Below are 23,460 nucleotides of genomic sequence, written 5' to 3' on the forward strand. Positions count from 1 at the left end.
TCCACCGAGTTTTCCTCCTGCTGGCTGGGTTCCCCGTCGTCCGTGGCCACCGCACGCGCATAAGTGCGCGGTCGGATCTTATAAATGACTTTCCAATATATGGATTTAAAATTAAGACGTTGCCGGTAAAATGTTGTCTGTAAAAGTTGTAAAGCAATAAAACAAACAACAAAAATGAATGAAATGAACAAAAAACATTTTTTGTAATGGGTAAAAAAAATATTTTTCAAAAAGATCATGTGACTAGTGTTGGGTTTTGTGTTGTTTTTTTCCTTAGTGTGACTTGTCTCTGTGATTACCCATTGATTTCACCTGTCGTGCCTGCACATAGTGAGTCCTCCTGTATTACCCAGCTGTTCCTCGTTGTCTCGTTACCCCTTGTCTGCATGTGTGTGTGTATAAAAGCACCCAGTTTCTTTTCAGTCCTTGTTGCGTCATTGTCAATGTAAGTGTCTATGTCAACGTCAAAGTCCATGTCAGGTTCTCATCAGCAGTATTCACGCCTATCCAAGCCCTTGTGTTCCAAGTGAGTTTTTGAAAAGCAGTCTTTTGTTAGTGACAGTTTTTGTTTGCCTCAGTGCCTTCTTTGGATTATCACAGCCTTTGTTTGTACTTTGTTTTTCGTTGGCTTTAATTAAATCATTTTTGCACCATTCATCTGCCTTGCCTACATTTCCCTGCATTTGGGTCCACCTTGCCCGCCCGCGCTCCCTGACAACTAGCACCTTAGAGACGGTCATTTGCTTTGCTAAGCCACCCCCAAAAAACACTGGAGGTCAGAAGAGGCAAGATGGATATACATCATTTTTTTCAAACCTAAGCTTTCAAAAGCGACAACAACTACTGAGCGAGAACCAAGAACTGAAGATGTGGACCATGAAACACCGGAGAGCATCGCCAAAATGGTGAGCGGAATTTCAGTTGGCTCCACTTCAGACGTTAACCCCCAAAAATGGAAACAAGGTAAAATAAAAATAAAAAGTTCATTTTCAACGTATTATTATAAATGATGTTCCTGGCTGAAATATTCAGCCAAAACAGATGCGGCGTCTACTTCTCCACGAGGTAAGACAGAAAAACGCACACACGCAGACGCACACACAGCTGGGATGCCTGTATGTACGAGCATGGGCTAAGCTACTATCGGAGCATATATCGTGTAAGTTGATTTTATTGCTGACACTGCGTTTCGGGGTCATCAACATTTTTGGCCCCTCTTGCCAGAAAAGTCAAACTCCACCTTATGGTTTTACCACGCGATACTTTTTACTTTGACTTGAGTAGATTTGTGATGAAACACAACTCTTACTCCACTACTTTGGGCTACACTAGTCATTACATTTTTCGTCTTTATTGTACATATTGACTTTATTCTCGCAAGAGGTGCCGACAGTGGCCGTCTCAGTTGTACCAATGAGACGTCGCAACAATAACCACATGACTCCATTATACGTTATAAGTAGCGGTAACAATGTTTGTTCTCCGCTAGAGGGCACTCATGCTCTGGGTGGTGATTCATCGTGTTGTTCTGGTCTGAATTTGAGGGTTTGTGTGTCATCTTTTTGGCCGGATAGGTTATAGTACAGTATGATAATGACAGTCCATCTACTAGTAGATGAAGTTGTGCTTTGAAAAAAATATATAACATTATTATTTTATTTTTTTTCATCAGACATTGTAAGCAGTTACTGACAAAGTTACTCCTTACTAGAGTATTCTTTTCAACGAATATTTTTTACTTGTACTTGAGGAATGTTTTGGATAACTACTTTTGCTTTTAACCACCTCAGGTCAGACCTCGAAAAACTCTTGAGTCTGGTCACTCGTACATCGAAGCGCCACTATTTTTGCTATTTGACTATCACTTCACCATTAGCAAATGGACTGGACGTTTGTCGCCGTCAATGACACAAAAACACGATCATTCAGAGGCAGCTCTGTGTGTTAATCTTGTCTGAACACAAAATTGGAATTGCCAGTGGGTCCAATGCGTGTCCATTGGCTCTTGATTCAACTCATCGTTGACCATAGCAAATTGAGCCAAGTCTTATCACCAAATTCACAACAACATTTGGAATGTCTTGCAGTCCTCTCCAGCATTTACCACCTACAATATATGCAAGCAGAAAGCTGTTGTGGTGAGAGTTAATACTGGCTCGGAATAAGACTGGTTTGGTTTAACAGAGGTCAGAGGGGGGGTTTGAATGACATGAGAAGGTAATCCCATGAAAACGGGAAGTGCGACTACAACAGTTGGCCGATATCCAACCTTATTCTGACCTACTAACGAGCACATGAAATCAACTAATTTTACAGATCAAAAATGTCATTTATTTACACACTGTGGTTATGATCTCCAATAACACTCCAAAGTTATCTTTTTGTTCTTAGTATTTTACTCATTGCCTGCTATTGACAGCTGTAGACATCCAACTCATTTAAACTGGAAAGAATGGTTGTGAATGCTCATCTTTCAGTGTCATTGGCGACACTAGATATCCAATTCATTTTGACTGGAAGGGTTGGCAGTGGTCAGTCGCTGCTAGCCTCTCCTAGCCAAAATGGATATGGAGGTCTGGTGCCGTCAATGGCAACCATACGTTGTGTAAAAATGAGTGCCCTATATAGGATTAAAATTGCAAATCTTTTATTCAGGGTCAAGAAAATGAATGTTTAATAGTTAACACATTTTCTCTTTTTAAGAAATGAACTTCTGATGGAAGGGGGAAAAAAAAAAAAGCAAAAGTCACTGACCATCCATGTCAAAGTGTTTCCAGATGTCGATGAACTGGGCGGTTGTGAGCTCGGCCAGGTGCAGGTGAGGTTGCCGAGTCTGGGCTGCCATCTCGTCTCTCCCCCGTGGATTGGATGCACTTGCACGCAGGGCCGGCCCAGGCCACTTAGGGGCCCTAAGCAAAATAATGCCAAGGGGCCCATATTTTTGGCCCACCATTTCGTCACAGAGCACTGTGAAACCCATACATGCAATCCAACCCATACGTCCACATTTTGTATATTAATCAGATTTTGTTGCACTGCATACTCAAACTTCTCACCCCAAACGATTGCCAGTACTTACAGTAGATGGCGCCAAACCTTTTTCTGATTGGCATACTACTTGATAATAATGAAATGACTATATCTACGCTCTCCAGTCCAAATGCATATTATGCCAATATTTCGTTTTACTACAATCAGCGGAAGCCGTACATTTGCCGTTGCCGACAGGTGACAGCTTGCTCCGCTTTACTTGATTCGCTCCAGGCTTTTGCCCTGCAGCTAATGGCAATTACCAGTACGACATATTGACCAGCTCTGCTGACAACAGCGTTCAAGTTGGAGTGTCTTGCACAACAACAACAACAACATCAACAACATGCTCAATTACCGCGAAACTGTTGTAGGGCTGAAGCTACAGAATATTTTAGTAGTCGATTAATTGATGGACTAGTCAGTTGGAATAATCGAGTAATCAGATAAGGAACATGAAAAATTAAAATACCTGAGCTCAGCCTCAAAGAGTATATATAAATATATATATATATATATATATATGTAATATACATATATATATATATATATATATATATATATGTAATATATATATATATATATATGTAATATATAGATACATATATAAATATTTTTTTAAATGAGGATCTATGTACAACAAAAGAACAATTGGCTAACTTGCATAGAGAAAGTCAGCTAGCATATAAATGCTATAAAATGCTAAAGTTTTTTTCACAATGCTCTTAACAAATGGTTCAGACACATATTCCCACAAAAAACGGCTAAATATACCTATAAACTAAATTATGAATGCATTAAAAAACATTAGCTCAAACAAAAACTTAGCTTACGTTGGTGTTAACAGGGAGCAGTTGGATTCAGCCATGTAAAAAGAGGCAGACCAGAGGGCAGTGTATCCACCCTAATCAATAAAAGTAAATGCAAACACTTTCAAAATAAACCATGACAACGCCACTTTCATTAAACGAATACTCGAAGCAACAACATTTAATTCGAATGTTTTTTCTAATCGAATACTCGAGTTCATCGATTAATCGTTGCAGCACTATACTGTTGTTTCTTTTCTTCTCCGATTTTCTTCTTTCCTTTCTCTGCTCCAGAGGGATAAATTCTCTTCCACATATCCGTGCATCTATTTTCCAAGCAAGTTTGAGCACCAATCATCGCAAAGCAGGTTTAACGTCACTCCCCAGGTTGCCAGATTGTAATGACAAGAAAATGGATGTTTGCATAGATCAACGGCAATGCGCGCCACATTATTCACGATGCTCTATTAACAACGTATAAAATGAGGTTTCCAGATTGGGGCCCCGCCCCCGAGTGGTCAGGGGCCCTAAGCAGCTGCATAGTCTGCGTATATGCTGGGCCGGCCTTGATCCTATCCTATTGTTTAGCCACAACTGGATTCATTACCTTGTTACTTTTAATCCTTCACACAGCCGCTGGAAACAAATGTTTTATCCATCTGCAGGCGACCATCGTGATTTTACAGCACTATTTGGGTGTGTGTCTGCCTTAAGGCAAAACACTACCGCTTTTGTCCAACGGCGTCGCTGAAATTGACTAAAACTGAACAGTTTCCAAGTGTTGCCATTGACAGCACTTAAACCTCCACTCCATTTGAACTGGAAGGGCTGGAAGCGAACGAACGTATTCGCTGTCCCCCTCCTTGTTCAAATGGAGTGGATGTTTACTAGTGACAAACAGATTGAAATTCACAGACAAAAAAAATAAACTAAATGATTGTACACGTACATGACAAAGCAGTACTAACAATGCATTTGTAATTGCAATCATTTTCTGGGAGAAATTGAGCATTAACTGACAGAATTGCATGGGTGCCAATACTTTTGGCCAGCAGTGTACGTCGGCTCCTTCATTGATGATGTGAGTATGCGTTGTAAAGTGAATTAAAGTCGCTGCACATAGACTGTGAACATTCCTCACAATGCTTGGTGGAGAAACAGTTGTGTTGATGTCTTTTTGGGTCCGTTTTTTTTTTCCGATCGTACACAATCGTGATCTAGTTTTTATCGGCCATGACTGTTTGCTTGGATGACCAAACGTCCTCTTTGCCCGGACATGTCCACTTTTCACGTCCTGTCCGTTGCATCCGGCCTGATTTATAAATTTGTGAAAATGTCGGATTTTCATGATTTTTCACGGGAACAATTTGAGGAGAATCGCCTGCCTGCGTTGACGTGGCTCCTACTAGTAGTGTGAGAAGTAGTAGTTCTGAGAGACGTTTATGCTGTTGTATTGTGTGTCGATGTGCTGACTTTATGCAATAATATGGGCCATCAGTTGACCCTTTGCGGTGCGTTGCTGCCACCTGCTGGTCAGAATAATTCGCGGCATCTGTTTTTTTTTGTCACGGTTTTGCCCATAAGCTCATTCACTTTCACAGTGCGGTTGTCTAGCGGTAGCATTGACACTCGTGAATGCTTTCGGTTACGTTTCTGCCTCGGAAACAAATGTCTAAGTATTTTATGTGTATAATAACATATGGATGGGCAGTGTATGTATACCTAAGTGGTGAAGGGTCACATGTACAAAACTTCTTAAGTTGTGGTGTCTTGTAGAGGCCAGCCAATCGGAAGGCCACAGTGCATTGTGGGTTGAATCGTTATTTTGAGTGTACACTTATTGTAAACAACTGAGCAGTGAGAATCGTCTTTGCTTTCATCATTGTCTTTGATAAATGGGACACTCGTGTTGTTTGAAAGGCGATAATTCAGTACATTTATTTATTCCATGGACAGCACAGAGCTCTCCTTTGCTGCAGCAGTTATAAAGTACGAGGAGTCGGGTCAATGTGCGCATGGACTCATTTTTCCGTTCAAAATTAAGGCGATAAAAAAAGGGCAATTCAACAGAAAATTGCTCAGCTCTTTCAGAGAGAGGAAAGAATTGAAGAGGCTTATTTCATTAAATTTTGTTACATTTGTTAGATGGGGAGGTTCAGAACATCTTCCATGTCAATGTGCGATCTTCAAAATACATTCCATTTCACTGTAAGTCATTTGTATTTTTTGTGACATGATTATTTGACAAAAAATTTTCACAATTGTAATTCTATGTTCTTTCGGAGTTCAATTTTTGCATTTAGACGTGAGGAAATGAGGGAAAATAAAGAGATAGAGGTTGGGAGAGGTTGGGGTTTCTGCTATTTTATTAACTGTTACATTGAAAAATACAATTTTGAATGAAAATCAACTTCTCATGTTTACCTTGTGATAGGATGTGTAATGCAGTAGCCTAATGCATGTGTAATACCGTTTTATTTTTATGTGTGTAAAAAAAAAATTCTGGCTCCGTTCATGTCGGGGAGTTCCAGCAATGAATTCTAGCCACTTTCCCCTCTGGCGGTCACCCTAGTTAAGAGCCGTCATGGCGTCAACATCCTGAGAAGAAGCAGCACCTCCCATTTTACTGCGCTGGCAGCCTCAAATCAGCCTGACGTTGGTGACTGTCACATCATCCTCCACCAACAGCCTGTGGATATCTTGCAGATCATAACCATCATTCTCGTATTCCACCTCAAAGTCGTTGCCGACGGCCAAGCGGAAAATGTCGTCGCCGCACTCGATGGTCATCTGTAAAAGAATGCATGATTAGTCCAGCCGACGTGAGAAGAAGCTCCAACCACCTCAATTTTTTGTAATTTGATGGTGTGCCTAAAATGACATAATGACCTCAAAGTCGCTTCCGGCTGCGAAGGGGAAGGAGTCCTTTTTGACGATCTTGTTGACATACTTTCCATCAACATGACTCCCGATGCGGGTCAATAGCTCAAGGTCCCCATCTTTGAAATCAACTTCGATGCGCATCGGGGTGTCTTCACCGTGGCCCAAAGATAGGTGGACGATAAACCTGCAATACAGACAGGTAGTTCTTGTAACAGCGAACCTAACACAACGTGGGGGAATGGTGACAATTACTTGGTTGGGTTCGGCTTCACTTTTCCTTGGATGACGATGATGCAGCCAGCGTATAGACGCTCTTTGAACAGCACTTCGGAAACTTCCTGCACGCACACATAAAGGCAGCGTGAAATTGATATATCAGTCAAGCGCTAATCGCTATGGGCAACCTCCAGAACATGCCAACTACAACTCATACAATCGTCAACTCACCTGGTACACATCCACTTGGAGGTTGCAAGTGCCTTTAATGCCGTTGTACATAATCTCATCGCTATCTGGTATTGAAACAAACATCAACCAAGGTAGGACACATGAGATTTGACATTAAGATTTTAAGTGTGAGTGAGCACATTGCATATTAGGAAGCCATGAATCTTCCCAGCTAAATAATCAGCACACCATGTGATCCTGTGCTCCATCGGTAGACCACATTCAAGCTGCGTCCGCAACACGGTCACGTTTCACAGATGTATATGAGCGCAGAACACTTGCAGCCTCGGAGTCAGAAGTATGATAGTGCACAATTTGCCAACTAAGCAAATGTATTTGATTGATAGGCAGCTAATAATGATGCCTGAATCTCTCAGAATGGAAAAAGTATTAGTGGTACAAGTAGGCCTCTATTATCAATCGTATGCAAGCTCATTCTTAAAGTAGACGAAAGACTAACTGAACTATATGAGGGGCCGTACAAGACATTTTTCATTCTGGCCCTCACACACACACACATACATTCTCCATTCACATACATATTCACCCTCACACACATATATTCTCCTCTCACATTCATATATTATTCACTCTCCAAACTACGGCCCGCCTCCACATTCGGTCCGGCCCCCTGAACAATCAATTTCTTTTTTTTCCAATAGTGTTATTTATTTCCTGGCTTTTTTCTGTGAAGAACCCAGAGGGCTATTTGGTTATTATCTATTTAATTAATAGTGATAATATTATATTATGTTGAGGTAATTATCGAGGTTTGATTGATTAAATATTTGCTTGGTTGATTGATTGAATATTTGCTTGTGCTCATACATACCATAAATACATAATGCCATATTTTTCTTACTTATATAACCAGTAAATGATTATTGCTTGCTATACCAGGTTGTAGTATAATGCTTAAGTGTTACAAAGGGTAAAAGGGGGTCGGGATGACAACTATTTTGCTTCATGGCCGCATCATTGCGTAACTAGACCTTCCGAGGCATCTTCAGCACCTGGCGTCTGGACTTCCGTCTAGACCTTCGAGGACAATTTTCCATCCATGGCCGCAGCGTTGCATAACTGAAGTGTCTGGATTACATAAGATCTTGCTTCCACATGTGTATTCACTTAGTTCCACCTACATGCACACACATATCCAATCGAAAACCACATGGGTGTCTCCAGCTTGCTCTCCCCTCCCTTAGGGCGACATCCATCTTTGTTTAGGACAAACCCCTAAATAAAATACCAAGGAGGATATTTTTCCTCGAGATCAATTTTGGTGACTCACGAGTCACATGTTGCTCTCCTTGGCCAAGAAAACTGAGTGTCTTCTCTCCTTATGTCTACCTAAAGATCTATTTTTGAACTTGACATATTATCTTTATTTTATATTATTAATTTTATTTACTTTTGTTCCGTGAAGAATCCAGAAAGGGTTATTTGATTGTGGCTTTCTGAAAAACAATTCATTTTTGCATTTAGGCACTCCTGCAATCGTCACACTTTTTCTGTTACAAACTGACCCGGCCCCTCATCAGAGAAGGGAAAAGTTATGTGGCTCTCACAGGAAAAAGTTTGAGAATCCCCTGCTCTAATCGAAAGCACAGTGTAGTATAGTTGGTGCACACCAACAGAAGGCGCCAACTCACCTTGGCATCGCTTGCAGATGTAACGTCTAAGGGAGGTGCAGGAGAGGTCGTTCAAGCGACCTCGACGTCCCCCCATCTCAACACAGTCTTCATTTTGGAGGTTAGGCTCACCTGCATCCCAGAGCCTGCACAGAAGTACCTTTCATACCGAGATCCTGCTATAAAACAACCTTTCGGCAGCTGCTCTGAAGCTCATCCCTAGTTGAGCATCAGTCGCATTTACAAATCAAGTGCAAAAAAAAAAAAAAAAAAAAAATCAATACATGAAATTATCCTTAAAAATATATAGTTAAAAAATATATATATATGATTTTGCTCAGTAAGAAGATTTTTTTTGTAATGATCACGTTTATTTCTTATAAGTGTGTTTCTTAGATGGACTTTTAGATGGAATTTTGTAAACCAGTGAAAAAATAATGGATATATGGGAATCAGTTTCTCATTTATGCCTCGTTTCACTGTAATGCAGTAATGCATGTGTGAAACCTTTCATTCATTCCATTTCTGAGCCGCTTATCCTCAAGAGGGTCACGGCTGGAGCCAATCCCAGATAACTGTGGGCGGTAGACGGGGTACGCGCTGAATCGGTTACCAGCCAATTGCAAGGCATAAGGAGACGAACAACCATTAGGCGGGGTACGCGCTGAATCGGTTACCAGCCAATTGCAGGGCACAAGGAGACGAACAACCATTCGCGCGCACACACTCGTACCTAGGGACAATTTAGTGTGGTCGATTAGCCTACCATGCATGTTTTTGGGATGTGGGGAAACTGGAGTACCCGAAGAAAACCCAAGCAGGCATGGGCAGAACATGCAAACTCCACACAGGAAGGCCAGAGCGTTTTTCAAAAAACCCTTGATCCCAGGACTGTGAGGCCGACGTGCTAACCACTGTGTGTGTGTGAAACCTGTTGTGTTTTATTGTGTGCTCTATTTAAAACTGTGCGAAAAGCACAACCCCCCCCCCCCCCCCCCCACCAAAAAAAGGGCTCCGTGCCTACCCTTATGTCAGGGAGTTCCGGCAAGATATTCTACGCCGTTAACACACACGCGCGTAACGTAAACGTTGAAGGACTGTGATTGGTCCGCTCTTTTTCCGGTTCAGCACAACACCGCCGCCATTTTCAAACATTCGCACACGTCTTCTGTGTTGCCCACGCGTCAACATTTGTTGTTCAGTATTGATTAGCTGCAGCTGCAAATACACTCTTTTCGGTTGCGCAAAATTGTTCAAGCCCACACCTCCTCTAGTGGCATGGTGGTGAGTTACAGAGCAAAGTGTTCCCGTGACGCAGAAGTTCAAGTGCGCAATGACGGCGTAGGGCAGGCTTCACTAAATCCGGACCTCGGTGCCACTTTTCCTGTCGTGTTTTCCATGTCTCCCTCCTCCAACACACCTGAATCAATATAATCAGGATCATTATCAGGCTTCTGGAGAGGTTGCTGATGACATAATCATTTGATTCAGGTGTGTTAGGGGAGAGAGACGTGGAAAACACGACAGGAAAAGTGGCACCGGGGTCCGGTAGTGTTGTATCGGTCGCGAATGATTCGTTCTTTTTGAACGAATTGTTTGGGTGAACGAGACCGAACTAATCACCATCTGCACTGATTCGTTCTATGAAGTTGGTGCTTGTTCACTGCGTGGGAGGGCGTTGAGCAAGCGGCAGCGTCTTCTGACATCGCACACGACCAATCAGACGCCAGCCTCATCGCGGGCAGGGGAGGGACCGGAAACAGAATCAGGGCGTATGTCACTCACTTCCACGTGTGGCCAATAAGCAGCCAGCGTGCAGGCAAGGGGGCAAGACTGAGTTTTGTCACTTCCCGTTCAGTGACTCGGTCCTCCGGTTCCTGACCTAGCTTGCTGCTAACGTGACTTTCCAGTAATGACTATGCGGTGAACGAATCAAAAAATGAAAGGAAAGGACTTTGTCACATATTTGTTAACGTGGAGCCTATCAAATGCAGCTCAAAAAGACAAAAACACCACACAAATCTAGCGAGCATGGTTTAGTGTACTACTTTTCTCAACAGACTCGGGACTACCTATTACGACATACTATCAAATTTACAGTAATTTAAAACACGGGTAGCTACGAGGCAAGCAAAAGCTGAGCTGCGGTCGCGTGACGGCAATGAAGGGGGCAAAGAACTGTCACTATATGGAGGCTTCATGGCAGCGATATTTACCTCATATGTGCACAGAAAAAAAGAATAGTATGATCACCATAATACTGATTTGCAATGAAACGGTATACACATGTCCATTTTTTCCAAGTGTTTTATTTTTTTTTTCCCATGTCAGGTGTTGGTTGGTTTGACAAATTATGTCAATCCGTCCATCATGTGCTACTCAAGCGCCCCACAACAACGCACATGGACACGGGAGATGTCGCAATATGTCTACATTTTTCTTAACAGACTAATGAGAGTAGAAAGGCGATATCGTAAAGAGCAAACAATTATTTCTCGTCAGCATTTGACAATCTGAGATGCGGGGACGACAGGGGAGCTGACCGGATTATTTTATTTATTAATACCAGTGCAAAACGTCAATACGATCACCATAATACTGATTTGCAATGAAACTGTATATACATGTCATTTTTTTCCGAGTGTTTTATTTTTTTCCCCCGTGTCAGGTGTTGGTTGGTTTGACAAATTATGTCAATCCGTCCATCATGCACTACTCAAGCGCCCCAAAACAACGCACGCGGACACGGGAGATGTCGCAATATGTCTACATTTTTCTTAACAGACTAATAAGGGTAGAAAGGCGACATCGTAAAGGGCAAACAACCATTTCTCGTCAGCATTTGACGATCTGAGATGCGGGGACGACAGGGGAGCTGACCGGATTATTTTATTTATTAATACCAGTGCAAAAATTCAGTACGATCATCTTAATACTGATTTGCAATTAAACTGTCAAATATCAAAATGCAGTATTGTCTTTATTTCAGAGCAGCACATTCGAAAACTAGCTATTTACACTTATAGTTTTAACAATAGTGACTAAAAATAATAGTGATGAGCATGAAAACAAAAATACAACAGAGTGAGAGGTAAATATGTGTTGGTCGTTCCATTTAGAAATTAAACTTTCGATTTATTTTTATTTTCGTGACAGCAAGCATGCTGCGTTGGCTGGTAGCAGGCTAGCAGCAGCATTGTATATGTGATCGAGAACATGCTAAAGAAAGTCCGTGCGCCCCCGACCCCAAACCCCCACTCCTCCCACAAAAGGAAAATGTTTAACCGTGTCCTAAATCGAAATGCAAGCACGAGCCATGATTTTGAGCCCATAGAACTAGGACAGACGACGCGGAAGTTCTCCCTCGCTTTTGCAGCAGCGGGTGGGAGGGAGACGAGGCTGTCTGTGAAAGCAGAATGATATTGCCTGTCACTCATTACTGAAACTACGACGAGTGGTCAATGTGCAAGAGAGGGAGGGACCAAGAATGTCACTTCCCGTTCAGTTATACTGCGAAGCGGTCTTTGGTGATTCGTTCGGCAACGTCACTTCCCGTTCAGTAACCGAACGATTCATTTGGACGGGGAGGGAGATGAGGGGGGCGAACGATTCGTTGAACGATTCGTTTGAACGAATCTTTTTACTGAACGATCCGGAATGGATTCGTTTACTCAAGTGAACGACAGATCCCGTCACTAGGGTCCGGATTTAGTGAACCCTGGCGTAGGGCCTACGGCGTCGCTCCGCTGTCACCGGAACGCAGAAGCATAAATCAGCCTTGACTAGAACCATTCTTCTTAACAAAACGGCCTGTCAAAAAACATTTCAGAAATTCTTTTTAACTAAACGGCCTGTTAAAAAGCAGATACGCTGAGGGATGTTATTTTGATCGATTCTGATTCGGTTGTGCTTTACCAATCATCTTATTGATAATAGCAGTCGCCACATAAGGCTGTTCAGTTCCCTATAAAGCAAAGAAGAAGCACTTTTCCTTGGGTGCAGCTGTCATTTTGGGTGTTATAGTGATGAGTGAGTAGGAAGTACCCAAATTTTACGTGTCTACATTACGCTTTCCTTATACTGCTTACGCTAGTTCTGATTTCAAAGGAGTTCCGTCAATCCACTTCCACGGGTATGGGCTCTTCAGGCCGATCCAGTAGTCAAAGCCATCGAGTTGTTCTTTCAACCAGTCCTGAAACAAATTGCATCAGTACTAAAGGGCACGAGAGACACTTAGTGAAAGGCCGCTCACCCTCTCCGCGCTGCTCCGGATTATCAGCAGGTGCCCCCCATTGGATGAACAGTAGCGTTTGGCATCATCCCAAGATTTAGAGTCATTGGCAAAGCAGTAACTATGTTGGTTGTTGAGCCGCCAGGGTGCCTGACAGCCCTCAGCAGACTTGGGCCGTCGAGTAGGCGATACAACCTTCTTATCAGGGCCCGTAAGAGGAGGGCCCGTAGCACGAGGGCCCGTAGTAGGAGCGACCGTAACAGGAGCTACCGTAACAGGAGGGCCCGTAGGAGGACGGCCCGTAGCAGGAGCGACCGTAGCAGGAGCGACCGTAACAGGAGGGCCCGTAACAGGAACGCCCGTAGCAGGATGGCCCGTAGCAGGAGCGACCGTAAGAGGAGGGCCCGTAGCAGGAGCGACCGTAACAGGAGGGCCCGTAACAGGAGGGCCCGTAGGAGGAGCGACCGTAGCAGGAGCGACCGTAGCAGGAGCGACCGTAACAGGAGGGCCCGTAGCAGGAGCGACCGTAGCAGGAGCGACCGTAGCAGGAGCGACCGTAACAGGAGGGCCCGTAACAGGAACGCCCGTAGCAGGATGGCCCGTAGCAGGAGCGACCGTAAGAGGAGGGCCCGTAGCAGGAGCGACCGTAACAGGAGCGACCGTAACAGGAGGGCCCGTAACAGGAGGGCCCGTAACAGGAGGGCCCGTAGGAGGGCCCGTAGGAGGAGCGACCGTAGCAGGAGCGACCGTAACAGGAGGGCGCGTAACAGGAGGGCGCGTAACAGGAGGGCGCGTAGCAGGAGGGCGCGTAGCAGGAGGGCTCGTAGGCCCGCAGCAGCGTCCTAAGGGCGTCAAGAAAAATATTCAAATAATATTTGATGATAGCAGTATTCAAAAAATTCAAAGAAAAGAAGAGCAAAACCGTTCATAATAAGTCTTTAAATAATAATGAAATCATTTTTCTAGTGGACCCTCTGCCCGTTTCACTTTTTCCTGTGATGTGATAATTTCACCACAGACCCCAGTCTCACCACCCAGCAGACGAGTGAGCTACCTGAAGGTGCTATTTTTAGCCTCCGCAATTGAGCGACGTTACGGTGACGTCAACTTCATGAAAAGACAAAAGCCCTCCGGGTCAGAAGAAAAAGAAAGAAGAGACCATAAACGTGAAGAAAAACAGAGGTTTGTTGTGATGATTTTTTTTCAACAGCATAAGCACGTAGACTTAGCGCAACTGCAAGCTAGCGGTTATTCACATAGAGTTTATATGACTTAGTGCTAAAGAAAGATTATACTGTATCATTAGCCAGGCTGTTGTTTTAGAAATATTTTCAGTATTCAGCCAGCTGTTGATTAGTTTCAGTTAAATTTACTCCCCCTCCAATTTTTGAGAAATTTGGACAAAGTCTATGGGGGACCCAAATTGTCTTGCTTACTTTCATGTGATGTGAAACACTTTTACCTTGTGTGAAATTTTGCCTTTCAAATAAATTTGCCTTGCCTAAAAAAGTGGCAAGGTTAATTATACAAATACACCATAAAATATGCATTAATAATTTCAAAGTTCTGTGGTATGGGGGACTAAAAGTGCCATGGATTTAAATGCAAACATTTGTTTTTAAATGTGTCATTAATTCATTAAAATGGCGATCACGTTCATGTAAAAAAAAAAAAAAAAATTCAATAGGTATTTATTTGCTGTCTTATTTTATTTAATTCATTATTATTGAATAGTCCTGTGTAGTTGCAGTGCTTCAAGAATGTATTTTCTTTCAACTACGCCCATCAAAGATAGTGACCGGGTCCAATAGACAGGTACAGTAGGCTGCAAGACTTTAGGCGCTATCATGCTGGTTTGACAATGAGCAGCTATTTGACAAATATAATGTAAGATTCCACTTTCTTCTCTAGATGCTCTTCTGAAATATTTTCCTTCTGCCTCTGTACATTCTGGGCCATCTTTTACAGCGAACTTATCCACATCAGCACCAAGTCCAAGCCCACCAAGTCCAGGAAAGAAGTGCCCTTCCAAAACAACTGTCATATGAAAGTGCAATAGATGCTTTTGCATCAGTGAAGACAAGGTGAGTAAGGTTATAGGTCGAGGTGAAAAAAAGTTGCATTTTAAAGTGTTCGGTTTGTCTTTATATAGGTTTGTGTTGGTGGGGGGTGTTAATCATATTGTAACAACAATTGTAAAAGTCATCAAGATTGTGTTCAACTGCAGGTTTTTTGTTGTTGTTTGTTTTCCCTTCGGTCATTAAAAGTTCAATTATCCCTCCCCTTCCAGCACCTCAACCTATATGTATTCATGATCCAGATCAATTGAGATCACAGACAATGGTTTTGGAGCTAAGTTTCTGTTGTGTTGAAGCACATGTCTTTTGGACATTCTCTTCCTACGTTTGATACATTATGACAAAACACACACACAAGCACCACATACAAAATTATCCATCTCGCAATGTGAAACAAAACACCTGGAATGTGAAAAGTTGCATTGAAAACCTCAGTCCATGTAGAACTGTAACATATATGTATTTATTTTTTATTTTTTAATGTTAATTTTATTTATATATGAAAAAATACAATTATACATTAATACAAATCTATTGGGTTTATTGATAATTTATTGATTAAAAAAATCATTAAGATTATAATGGAATTTAAAAAAGTAGATATTTATTTATATCATAGGTAAATACTATGACCCTTTAGTATAAAACTAAAACTAACCAAAACTAAACTACAAGAGTATTTAACTGCCATTAGTCAATATTTAGTATTATATATTTAGTGTTATTATATTTAGTAATAATAATACTACTAATAATATAGTATTATATAATACTATAAAATTAAATTAAAAAATAAATTATTATGAATTTATTAAATTTATTATTATTAAGTTATTAAAATTATTATAATAAAATTTAATAGTAATATTTAGTGTTATTTTTTTAATTCATAATAATTTTAATAGTTTTAAAATAGTTATATATATACATTTGTATTAATGTATAATTTTGGTTCGTTTAGCTTACTACTGACAACAACAGAAGTGCGCTTATTCTTAACTGGGAGGACTGGCTATGGATTCTCACGTTTCTGTGCCAATGACGGTGCTAGACGTCCAATCCATTTGCAGCCTTCCAAGGCAAACCGAAGTGAATTTCCAAGGCAAACCGAAGTGAATGTTTCAGGTTTTCAGTCAGTGGCGGTCAGTGAGTTAAATGAGTGGTATATCAATGCTTAAAGTCAGTCGTTAGTTTTAAATAGGCTTTACTACACCCTTTTTTCAAAAGTTCACAGTCGGATCAGAAAGTGTCTCAAAACCGCGGATGTATAATGTATTGTTTCCATTGTTTCAAATGAGACTGACAGTTTGCTTAATATGTCTAGTAATCTGACAAGTATACATTTCCCCGAGGTGGGGCCAATAAAATGCCCTTTTATATTGATCCCCTAATGATCTGAAGAAACAAATCCAGTCCCAACAACGTTTGCAGTGAACCTTGAAGTCAAATAAAAACGTGAACTCACCAAGCGAAGCCCAAATGCCAAGCACGGTCAACGCTTGGAAAAGGAGCGATTGTGCCTTCTTCATCTCTCAGGTCCAGATAGAAGATCAGCCAGATAAACTTCAGAGGAGAATTTAATACGACGCAAGCCTCTTTCGCTCTGTGACAGACACACAAGCTTGACTACGTCACGCACGCACGCACGCACGCACGCACGTCCAACGACACAAAGGCTGGAGGATGACGCTCTAAAGAACTCGTGCATCAAAAGAAAACAAACATACAAACAAAGAAGAATTCGTGCATCAAACACGTCTCAACGTCACGTGGAACATTTGGAAATTAGGGTCGTACTAGTGATGGAGAAACCTTAGCTTTCTGAAGCAGTAAATATATATCAAGCAACGTGTCGAAATGGTTCATTCAGTGTTATGAAGCATTTGCCACGAATCAGTGTGGTGAGTCACGACAGACGACACTGCTTCACCGCTGCTTTCTGTACCGCTGAAGCAAATGTGTTGAGATGGTTCCGTGCTACGAGGCATTTGACACAATTCAGTGTGGTGACATCTTCTGGACAAAAATATATTGAATTTTCATCTAACCAAATGACCAAGTGTCATCTGAACAATGAAACCTGTGGGTGGTATGGTGGTTATATACTATGTCTGATGTGCGAGCAGTAGTGGGTTTGACCACTAGCCTGAAATGTATTCTTTATTCTTCCCCCAGATTAATAAAAAAAATAAATAATAATAATAATAATAATGAAAACAAACAAACAAAAAAAAGCTGTTGTGTTACTTTTAAATGAAATACGCAAATGCTTGTGCAATAGGGAACTCTTGATGGTAGGTGTATAGAATGCTAGTGACACTGGGATGGGGATTTGGGTGATTCACACATTTTTATTTAAAAACAGAATCATCTCAGCAGCATTTGGTTTCAGCCGGTTCCTCTTTTTGCTAATGACCTCTCCAGCTTTTGAGAATATTCTCTCACATGGCACGAACAAATATACAAACTGACAGATAGACAAACAAACACAAAAACTGACAAACAGACAGACACAAAAACAAACACAAAAACTAAATTGTGTGTGTGTGTGGGGGGGGATGCGTGGGTGTGTGTGTGCGTGTACTATGGCGAGAGGCTGACGTGACTGACCTGAAAAGAAACTGCTTTTCTGTACTGTTTCTCTTTTTTATTTACCAGCTTTCAATTTAACATGTTTAACAATTGTACATGCAGTCTAAACATTAAGTATATGAAAATGTCTTGTAAACAATAAGAATTCAAGTTTGAACATTTATAACAGCTAGTATGACTTGAACAACATTATACAAATCAATACGACGACTGTGCAAACATGTCATTGTAACACAAATGACATACGACTTGAACAGTACACTTCAAACAGACAACTTATTGTTCATGGCTGATGTGACATTATTACTTTTTGCTTTTTACTTCAATGTTTCTGTGTTTTTTTCTTCTTCTTTTTTTCAGAGCATTTTTTTAAATACATGCACGCACACATGCACCCCCACCACAGAGACACACACGCTAAAGCTATATTGCTCTTATGCCAATGAAGCGTTTAAGATTTTATGATGGCAGTAATGACACAGAATAAAGCAAGCACATACAGAAAAATAGCGGTGGCCATTAAATGGTGATATTATAAGCCCCACTGTTGGATTATAATTTATGGTGAATGCTTTACCATCATAAAAGCTGTCAAAGAAATCACACACACACACACAGATACAAAATAACGCGACATACTAATTGCTAGATGCAGTCGGTGCCCAATCCACTCATTAAGTTCAGCCGTTTTGACAAGGTTAGAGCCGCTATCAGACTCCCATCACGTTCATTTGTAGCGTTAGCCGCTAGCGGCAGCCAGTAGAAAGCAATAGAAGCACTCTCTCATGAAATCGTGAAGAAAGCGGGTGAAAGCCCGCCTGGAGGCCGCCAAGAGTCTACTTAATGTCGGGTGAAAGTTTGGCTAAGCTCCCTTAAGCCCGACTCCATCACGTTTGCTTGTAGCATTAGCCGCTAGCGTTAGTCTACTGGGCTGCTGTTTGCTTGATTTCCTGATAACCACGTGACTTCACATGTAAACACACTGACTGCTTTCTTAAAGGGGAACGAACGTAGCCGAACAACACGGCGTCAAAGCGGGATGAAAAGACTATATTTACTTGTTTTATTAAATGACCAAATTTACCGACATGGTCAAAATTACGTCGGTCATCGTGAAGAATTTTGTTAACGGTCAATTTTTGGTAAACCGCCTGGCTCTGCGGAAAACTCATTTGGGTACAATGCAACAGGTATTTGGATCTGTCAGGACATCTGGTATTGAATGAAAGAGCTACTGTTCGTCTATGTACTGCCCAAAAATTACGTCTTTATGGTACAACAGACGTTATGGCCAACACATATCAAGGGGACGCCGCGTCCCCAATTTTACTACGCAGAGTGTAAAGAGTTCATTCTTGGATAATTGTGAAAAAGTGATCATCCGGGATGGAGGATCGAGCCGCTACTCCTCCGCATTGTGAGGAGCCAGCTGAGGGGGTTCGGCCATCTGGTTTGGATGCGTCCAGGAGGCTTCGCTGAATGTAAGCCAATGTGGAGCTTTGCTCTCATACAAGAAATATATTTAAGGAACTTTTCCAGCGTTATTTCGTTGTGTAAATGCATTTATAATAATCACAAAAATATGTAGACTATTTAAACATTTAGAAAGATGCGGATTTTTTTTTCTGCCAGCTCGAAGAGATTAAAATAAATGTCAAATCCACCGATAGAACAGACACACAAATATAAAAGATATAAATGTTTATTGAATATGCATCTAACGGTATTGTTTAACTGAAAATTCATTGCAAAAGAGAGGCTTTAATTTTTTTTATTATTCATTGTCACAAATGTGATCACACAGAACGCAACCATGCATCTCATCCCCGCATTTCCTTCTTCTCCTGAGTCCTCCCAAATATAACATAAAATTGACGGCGGGGGGGTCAGGCTCTGGGCCTGCAAATCAAGTGAATTGATCAGGCTCGGGCGGGGTTGGGCTGGATTTTTTTAGGCCCAATCTAACCTCTACTCTGACGATGTTCAAAGGACATACATATTCATACAGTCAATGGGACTAAACATATATCACCCTGCTTTATGTGGTAATGCACGATAAATTATTTCTTACACTTAACGTACCAAATCTTATTTTATTGTCCTGACAGCAGACTTTATTTCTTTTCATGTACATAAGTAAACTGGCATATTGACGCATTCACAAATCACACGATCTGTAATTCGCTGCCAACAGACCAGTCGCGCTCTACTCGCTGGAGCGGTGTTGGATTTCGCGGTGAGGGTGGCTTTTAATTCTTCATAACTCCGCATTACTATCGCGCATTCCTCCTCCGTGAAGTAAGGTGCCCGTGCCATCGTCACAAGTAGTTTTTGACTCTGGTCTCCGCCCCCTTTTATGTGAACGCGCAGTAACTCTGATTGGGTTGACATAGGTTCGACTAATCAACCTCATAACTAGCGTCGTAGCACTGATTGACCACAAACTAGATAACCAGGTTTCGTCAACTCCGGTTAGCCGCTGGTAAGCAGGATTACTTCAGTACAGTACAGTACAGTACAGGCCACTGGCATTCACAAAGTCACGATCAAAATCAGTGACGTGCGGTGAGGTTCATGGTTGGTGAGGCACTGACTCCTTTAGTGTCCGATTTCCAAATATATAAACCAAAAACGGTAGCTTATTCAATTGGCTACTGGTTATTTCATATCTCATCAGCATTCTTCACAAAACACGCACACACGGTACATATTATCGATACGTAAAAGTAAGAAAATAGCATGCATTTGCTCTACACCCTCAATGTGTTGGTCGTCGCAATTCTATAATTCATGCAACATAAATGAGAGTAAAGAGTGGTGTACAAAACCACAGAATTCAATTCTGACCTTTAGTGAAATATTCAGTTGTTTTTAAAACTTTTAATTCTGATACTTTAATCAATTTATTACAGATTGCTAAACAAAAAGTGTGAAAAAAAAACAAAGAATATTTTATTTAAGGCCAAAATTTAGTTTTTAAATATTCTATTGTATTTTTCTTGGTCTAAGCTCTTTTTTTTTTTTTTTTTAATTTTTTTTTTTTTTTTATAAGATTGAAATGAAAACTGTTTGTGGTCTTGCGCCTGTCCTTCACCACAAAAACCGGCGTTACTTTGGAAGGGCATAGGTTTGGTCTCAACATTCGTAGGGACGATATAACAGCATAACCTGCATGTAGGTACACTTTTTGCTGGGGACGGGACATTAATTAGACCAAACAGATTGGATGAAGGGGGCAAAGGGCCACATTTCTCATGTATATGAACCTAATTAATTAATAGGCAAAATGATCAATGCAAAATAAATCCTTATCTTCTGATAATAACTTTTACGTGCATTGGTTCAGATGATACACTGTTCGATTCAAAGGTTTAGTTATTGTTGGGTAAAGAGACATACTATACATTATACATAATGAATCAATATTAAAATCTCCACAGATGAAGAATTTTTTTTTGCTTAATAGTGGAAAACAATTGGCTCATCCATTCAGTGAAGGACTCAATACATGAACCTCGTGATTGATAGATTCAACTGACAATTATATTTTTCTTTTTTTCATTGTAGATCTCTATTGTCAAACATTCCAAGTGTTCTTGACATATCTATTCAATTCAATTTTATTCGTATAGCCCTAAATCACAACAAGGTTGTCTCAAAGGGCTTTGCAGAGGCAATGTGATACACAATCAGAAACAGCAAATGAAGCAATAAAGATGAATACATACATTTCGAATCCTGGGCATCCCCCATCCGTAGACCCTCCATGTCGGCAAGGAAAAACTCCAAAAACTCCAGAGTCTTTGGGGAAAAAATGAGAAACCTTGGGAAGTACCACAGTGAGGAGAGATCCACTCCCAGGACAGATAGGCAGGAAGCACCAGGACTGGAATTAGCAGGCGAAGTTACAGTCCGTAAAGATACATTGGAGTAAAGGAACAAGAAGAGGTCCATCTAGCCAGATGAGACGGGGGTGTGACTTGTCTCTGTGATTTCACCTGTCGTGCCTGCACATAGTGAGTCCTCCTGTATTACCCAGCTGTTCCTCGTTGTCTCGTTACCCCTTGTCTGCATGTGTGTGTGTATAAAAGCACCCAGTTTCTTTTCAGTCCTTGTTGCGTCATTGTCAATGTAAGTGTCTATGTCAACGTCAAAGTCCATGTCAGGTTCTCATCAGCAGTATTCACGCCTATCCAAGCCCTTGTGTTCCAAGTGAGTTTTTGAAAAGCAGTCTTTTGTTAGTGACAGTTTTTGTTTGCCTCAGTGCCTTCTTTGGATTATCACAGCCTTTGTTTGTACTTTGTTTTTCGTTGGCTTTAATTAAATCATTTTTGCACCATTCATCTGCCTCGCCTACATTTCCCTGCATTTGGGTCCACCTTGCCCGCCCGCGCTCCCTGACAACTAGCACCTTAGAGACGGTCATTTGCTTTGCTAAGCCCCCCCCAAAAAACACTTGAGGTCAGAAGAGGCAAGATGGATATACATCATTTTTTCAAACCTAAGCTTTCAAAAGCGACAACAACTACTGAGCGAGAACCAAGAACTGAAGATGTGGACCATGAAACACCGGAGAGCATCGCCAAAATGGTGAGCGGAATTTCAGTTGGCTCCACTTCAGACGTTAACCCCCAAAAATGGAAACAAGGTAAAAAAAAAAAAAGTTCATTTTCAACGTATTATTATAAATTATGTTCCTGGCTGGAAATAGCCAAAACAGATGTGGCGTCTACTTCTCCACGAGGTAAGACAGAAAAACGCACACGCTCACACACGCAGACACACACACAGCTGGGGTGCCTGTATGTACGAGCATGGGCTAAGCTACTATCGGAGCATATATCGTGTAAGTTGATTTTATTGCTGACACTGCGTTTCGGGGTCATCAACATTTTTGGCCCCTCTTGCCAGAAAAGTCAAACTCCACCTTATGGTTTTACCACGCGATACTTTTTACTTTGACTTGAGTAGATTTGTGATGAAACACAACTCTTACGCCACTACTTTGGGCTACACTAGAGTCATTACATTTTTCGTCTTTATTGTACATATTGACTTTATTCTCGCCAGAGGTGCCGACAGTGGCCGTCTCAGTTGTACCAATGAGACGTCGCAACAATAACCACCTGACTCCATTATACGTTATAAGTAGCGGTAACAATGTTTGTTCTCCGCTAGAGGGCACTCATGCTCTGGGTGATGTTTCATCGTGTTGTTCTGGTCTGAATTTGAGGGTTTGTGTGTCATCTTTTTGGCCGGATAGGTTATAGTACAGTAATGTAATGACAGTTCATCTACTAGTAGATGAAGTTGTGCTGAGAAAAAAATATATAACATTATTATTATTTTTTTTTTTCATAAGACATTGTAAGCAGTTACTGACAAAGTTACTCCTTACTAGAGTATTCTTTTCAACGAATATTTTTTACTTGTACTTGAGGAATGTTTTGGATAACTACTTTTGCTTTTAACCACCTCAGGTCAGACCTCGAAAAACTCTTGAGTCTGGTCACTCGTACATCGAAGCGCCACTATTTTTGCTATTTGACTATCACTTCACCATTAGCAAATGGACTGGACATTTGTCGCCGTCAATGACACAAAAACACGATCATTCAGAGGCAGCTCTGTGTGTTAATCTTGTCTTAACACAAAATTGGAATTGCCAGTGGGTCCAATGCGTGTCCATTGGCTCTTGATTCAACTCATCGTTGACCATAGCAAATTGAGCCAAGTCTTATCACCAAATTCACAACAAC

The 23,460-nt window shown here is 41.3% G+C and overlaps 1 protein-coding gene across 1 annotated transcript; it reads right to left on the reverse strand.

Annotated features, from left to right (window-relative positions):
- Nucleotides 1-6,187: 6,187 nt before the first annotated feature.
- On the reverse strand, nucleotides 6,188-16,742 carry LOC130921935 (collectin-12-like). The gene is made up of 8 exons (XM_057846320.1): nucleotides 16,575-16,742; nucleotides 13,053-13,873; nucleotides 12,889-12,992; nucleotides 8,822-8,946; nucleotides 7,170-7,234; nucleotides 6,975-7,060; nucleotides 6,729-6,906; nucleotides 6,188-6,629 (listed from the first exon to the last, which is right to left on the reverse strand). Exons 1-8 carry the CDS (start codon nucleotides 16,636-16,638, stop codon nucleotides 6,480-6,482), a joined length of 1,593 nt encoding a protein of 530 aa, XP_057702303.1. The 5' UTR covers nucleotides 16,639-16,742; the 3' UTR covers nucleotides 6,188-6,479.
- Nucleotides 16,743-23,460: the final 6,718 nt, after the last annotated feature.

Source organism: Corythoichthys intestinalis, chromosome 1 (assembly GCF_030265065.1).
Source record: "Corythoichthys intestinalis isolate RoL2023-P3 chromosome 1, ASM3026506v1, whole genome shotgun sequence".
NCBI classification, from domain to species: domain Eukaryota; kingdom Metazoa; phylum Chordata; class Actinopteri; order Syngnathiformes; family Syngnathidae; genus Corythoichthys; species Corythoichthys intestinalis.